The sequence below is a fragment of the Silurus meridionalis genome, chromosome 9, assembly GCF_014805685.1.
Source record: "Silurus meridionalis isolate SWU-2019-XX chromosome 9, ASM1480568v1, whole genome shotgun sequence".
Lineage (NCBI taxonomy): Eukaryota > Metazoa > Chordata > Actinopteri > Siluriformes > Siluridae > Silurus > Silurus meridionalis.
In genome coordinates, this window is record NC_060892.1 from 22207400 (window position 1) to 22213399 (window position 6000).

General features: G+C 36.1%; 1 protein-coding gene across 5 annotated transcripts in view; it reads right to left on the minus strand.

Annotated features, from left to right (window-relative positions):
- Window positions 1-6000, minus strand: part of nav2a (neuron navigator 2a) — a 97523-nt gene that overhangs the window by 61258 nt on the left and 30265 nt on the right. For 4 of the 5 annotated variants that reach the window (XM_046857487.1, XM_046857486.1, XM_046857488.1 and 1 more), the window contains one exon: window positions 3826-3897. The exons of the other annotated variant lie outside the window; for it this stretch is intronic. In XM_046857487.1, coding sequence (XP_046713443.1) covers window positions 3826-3897 — 72 coding nt within the window. The remainder of the gene's footprint in view (window positions 1-3825; window positions 3898-6000) is intronic. 5 annotated transcript variants of the gene reach the window in all.

Consider the following 6000-nt stretch of genomic DNA (forward strand, 5'->3'; position numbering starts at 1 on the left):
CACGCACACTTCATGCAGCATTGTGTACAATTTGAAACACAAACAGCAGGTATTTCCCTCTTTTTAAACAGCACAATCTATGACTTATTTACCCATCATGCTTACTAACACAGAATAAACTGTCATCATAGAGAACAGAGAGGCCTGTCACAAAATAGTAGCTTGTGCCTAGATACGTCATAACCTAAACACCACAACACAACACATACACCCCAAAATAAACACTATAACACATACAACACAACCTAAACACCACAACAAATACACCAAACCTAAACACCACAACACATACACCCCAAAATAAACACTATAACACATACAACACAACCTAAACACCACAACAAATACACCCCAACCTAAACACCATAAAACATACACCCCAAAATAAACAGCATAGCACATACACTAACCTAAACACCATAACACATACACCCCAACCTATACACCACAACACATACACCCCAAAATAAACACCATAACACATACAACACAACCTAAACACCACAACACATACACCTAACCTAAACACCACAACACATACACCCCAACCTAAACACCACAACACATACACCAAACCTAAACACCATAACACATACACCCCAAAATAAACACCATAACACATACAACAAAACCTAAACACCACAACAAATAAACCACAACCTAAACACCACAACACATACACCCCAAAATAAACACCATAGCACATACACCCTAAACTAAACACCATAACACATACACCCCAAAATAAACACCATAGCACATACACCCTAAACTAAACACCATAACACATACACCCCAAAATAAACACCATAACACGTGCAACACAAAATAAACACCATAACACATACACAACCTAAACACCACAACAAATACACCAAACCTAAACACCACAACACATACACTAATCTAAACACCACAACACATACACCCCAACCTAAACACCATAACACATACACCCTAACCTAAACACCATAACACATACACAACCTAAACACCACAACACATACACCCTAACCTAAACACCACAACATGTGCACTAACCTAAACACCATAACACATACACAATCTAAACACCATAGCACATACACCCCAACCTAAACACCACAACACATACACCCCAAAATAAACACCATAACACATACAACACAACCTAAACACCACAACAAATACACCCTAACCTAAACACCACAACACATACACCCTAATCTAAACACCACAACACATACACTAACCTAAACACCATAACACATACACCCTAATCTAAACACCACAACACATACACCCCAACCTAAACACCATAACACATACACTAACCTAAACACCATAACACATACACTAACCTAAACACAACACATACACCCTAACCTAAACACCATAACACATACACAATCTAAACACCATAGCACATACACAACCTAAACACCACAACACATACACCCCAAAATAAACACCATAACACATACAACACAACCTAAACACCACAACAAATACACCCCAACCTAAACACCACTACACATCCACCTAACCTAAACCACACAACACATACACTAACCTAAACACCATAACACATACACCCCAATCTAAACACCATAGTACATACACCTTAACCTAAACACCATAACACATACCCCCAATCTAAACACCATAGCACATACACCCTAACCTAAACACCATAAAACATACACCCTGACCTAAACACCATAACACATATACCCGACCTAAACACCATAACACATACACCTAACCTAAACACCATAACATATACACCCCAACCTAAACACCCTAACAAAAATCATTCTAATTTCTTCCATGCTGATCACACAGTATAGTGTCCTTAAACACATAAACAATGAGAATGCTTAAGAATCTATATTTTCTCCCTTCCTGTCACTCTCTCTCTCTCTCTCTCTCTCTCTCTCTCTCTCTCTCTCTCTCTCTTTCTCTGTTGAGTAAACATGCCCCTGAGGTTTCAGTGACCAGTGTTTTTGTCCTTTCTTCTCTTCGGATCTGCCTGATTCATCCTGATGTCCTACCCCTGGATGGAGTCCTTCTCAACTGTGAGCACTCTGTCCAGCTGGGGATGGTTCCACATTTACAGCCTAAAGATCCATTAAGCTGCTGAGCAATTTAAGAACTTTGAGGACTGATTCGGACAGTAATTAATATCAACAGTCTACTACAGTGGCTCAGAACAGTTTGCATGAATAGATATGCATTTACGCACCTACTACTACACACCTCAACAATGTATCTACAACGAATGGACATTCAGTGTCACATTTGGTGCTGTTTTCTCACAAGGTTTCTTCCTCATACCATTTTCCTCGCCACAGTTGCCACTGACTTGCTCATCAGGGATAAACAATTATAAGGAACTAACTTATAGTCAATAAACGTACACATTCTTTTATATAACCTTATTACCGCTTTGTCTGTGTAAAGCTGCTTTGAGACAGTGTCCACTGTAAAATGTGCGATACAAATAAAATTTAATATATTATTCAATATATTAATATCTGGGATATATATAATTTAATCCAATATCTGGGATTTTGGTCCCCTGCTATTTTCACTCCATATATAGTGCTTAAATCCTTTAAATTTGCACAGGCGAAGTAAATTCAACTACCTAAATGTCATTGTAGAGATTTTCTAGTGTAGTCGTTTTGGAGTTTGAGTTTACTTTTAAAGCCATTGGGAAACTTGGCACCTACTCCTCAACACACACACACACACACACACACACACACACACACACACACACACACACACACAAAGACTTGCACACAACCACTCACATACACACAGACAGACACATACACACATAGATAGGCATATGAGCAAATATATACGCACAGATGCACACACACAAGCACACCAATGAGAACACACACACACACACACCTGTAAAGAAAAAACACACTGTATGGATCAGTGGGCTGTCAGCAGAAACTCTTTCTTTTATCTCCTGAAACTTTGAGGTTGAGCAACCTTAAAGGAATTTCTTAAAATGCCCCTATGCTAACTTTACTCTAATTACAGAGCTAATGCAGTGAGTCAAAAATACAGCTAACCAGAGGCCCTCCATTACACACACACACACACACACACACACACACACACACACACACACACACAGCAACAGCAGCAGCATAAAATAACAGCTCAGTTAAAGGTAATTAGATTAAATTGCAGAGAGGTGATGGAAAGGTCAGCAAGGAACAGAGTTTAAATAAATGCTGTCAGTTATTTAACTCTTAAACACACATCCTGCTGAAAAAACACCCAATGAAATAAAAAAATTAATAAAATATATTTATACCACAACACAGCCGAATGATCAGATTTGTTTGGTCAGATAGTGTGCATAAGGTTTTTATAGCACAGCTCAGACAGTAGTTTTTGCTTATTCTAATACTTATCTATTTTAACTTCTTTACACTTTTCTGATCAGACCTCACATTATGCTTTGCAAATTCGTATAATTTTGTAATGATCCACACTTTTGTAATTTTTAATGATTCACACTCACACACCACACTTTCAACTATAGACACTGTTTAAACTACTAAGCTATAAATGGCTTCAACTTGTGCTCCAGCAATGGCATTCATACCATTATTTACTCAACATTATATTATATTATATTATTATTATTATTATAATTATTATTATTATTATTATTATTATTATATATTACTGCAAGCATTTTTAGTATCAAAATAAACCCTTCTAACTGCCACATTGTGGTGTAGCTCAAGGTTCTTTGTTTATCCCCTTAGGCTATGTTTCAGCTCTCTATAGCCAGGTTTAGCAAAAGCTCACCATTTTGTAATGAGCACAGTTCATCCTGCCCTTGTTTCTTTCTGGTGTACATAGATCCATGAGTGCCATGACCTGTCCACAGGTTTGGAAAAGATTTGCAAATAATCAAATTAGTACACACGAATCCTTCACATTCTTCATCCTTGATCCAATTAATTTATCCACCACAACTCAGCAGACAAGGTGTAAGAGATAAGTTTATTCTCTGTGAGCAATATCTCTTTTTCTCCACAACTCTATTTCAAGTGCCAGAGACCTTCACTGTCAGCAATCATTCTGTCTGTGTAGATTCTCCTCCCACATGTACCTACAGCTTGGCTTTTTTTCTTTTGCATTACATTTGTTTTTGCTTTTTTGTACAGATAATACCTAAGTAAGTCTTGTATGAGAGAAAATCCATTGAGGGTAACTATCAGAAAAGTTATAAGTCTCTCTCTCACACACACGCACACACATAAATCGCAGCCTTGAAGGGGGGTGGGGGGTGTTACCTATGTCCTATGGTTTGAATACTATGCTTAGTCAAGAATATTTTTGGTTGATACTACCCTGTTGTTTAAAGTGCCCTTTCCTGATATAAACTAAAATAGTGGTTATTACCTGAACTAGACCTCCTCAATGATTTGATCTGATATGACAAGTATAACTGTGATTTTATTGCTTCACACTGCAATCATGAAATGTGTAAAAACAAACAAAAAAGAATTCATGATCAGTCATTAAGTTTACCAAAATGATATTTTTTTCTCTTATCTGTAGTAAAGCTTTCCTGAGCTGCCTGCAAAGCAGAGCCTCAGACATTGAGTTAATGTGAGAGCAATGGAATTGTCTCAGAAATAATGTCTGATTTTGTTAATTAAACTTTGTTGATCAAATTAATGACATCTCACTTACAAAAACCTGCACTGTATCTCTATGATTATTACAACTACTGCAGTTAGTCATACAACTAGCAGTCAGTGTTAGTTTACTTGCTATGCAACATTTGCTACTTCGGAATATATAAGAATACAGAATGTACAGTTATATACAATTAGAATGCAAAACACCTTAACAGCTTAAACTTAGCTAGTAACAGTTATCAAAGTTAGCATGCTAATGCTGGTATGGTAGGCATTTTAACACTTTAACACCGGGAAAAAAATAGTTAGACAGATAGTTAGACAAGTGGGCTACACTCAAAATATTCAAAAAAGGCAGAGGTGGGAAGTAACGCAGTACAAATACTTCGTTACTGTAGTTAAGTAGATTTTTTTGGTATCAGTACGTTATTTCACTATTTATTTTTCACTTTTACTCATTACATTTTTACACAAATATCTGTACTTTCTACTTCTTACATTTTCAGAACCGGCTCATTGCTTTAGTTTTAATCCATGGTTTGGTGAAATGTCAATATTTTTTTTCACTGCGTGCCGATTTCAGCCCACCAACCGATTTCCTGTCATTGCGTGTCTTTTTCAATCCAATTGTGTATAATGTCCTGCCTCTCACTCACCACAGATGTAGACTAGTTAACAAAGCTAAGAATGAGCAGGCAGAAAGCAACAAGAAGTAAAGCTAACGTGGATGAGACAGAGGAAGTCAGTGATGTAAACATGACTGAGAACCATCATCATCATCATCATCATCATCTTTTCTCTGCTTGTGTTCTATATGTGGATGTTCAGCCTAGACACATTCATTAGGTAACAACATTTTTATTAATTAAATTTTATAAATTTTATTATCAATTCAGCACACATTTCTGTTTTATCATTTTTATAAAAAAATATAAATACATAAATAAATAATTAAATATAAAAGAGGCAAAATTAAAACCTTCGGCAAAAGATAAATTTATTTACAACGCCCTTTGTTTACTTAGATATAAAACAAATAAATAAACTCAACCGAAAAATATTTTCAAACAGTAAACATTTGTTTTATTTATGCGCCAAGTTTTAAATCAAACATCAAATCCGCCATGATTCACACAATTAACCCTCTGGGTGGTTTTTGTGGGTTTTCCCTCATAATGGCGAAACAAACTTAAATTACTGTCTTTATTGATCATACAGATAAGTACAATACATCATTCGAATCTGTAAAATGTCTAATTTTATTTGTATACACTTATAATAACAACAAAACGCTGTGCTTTTGTAAAATAAATTAAACAGACAGTGTGCGCTC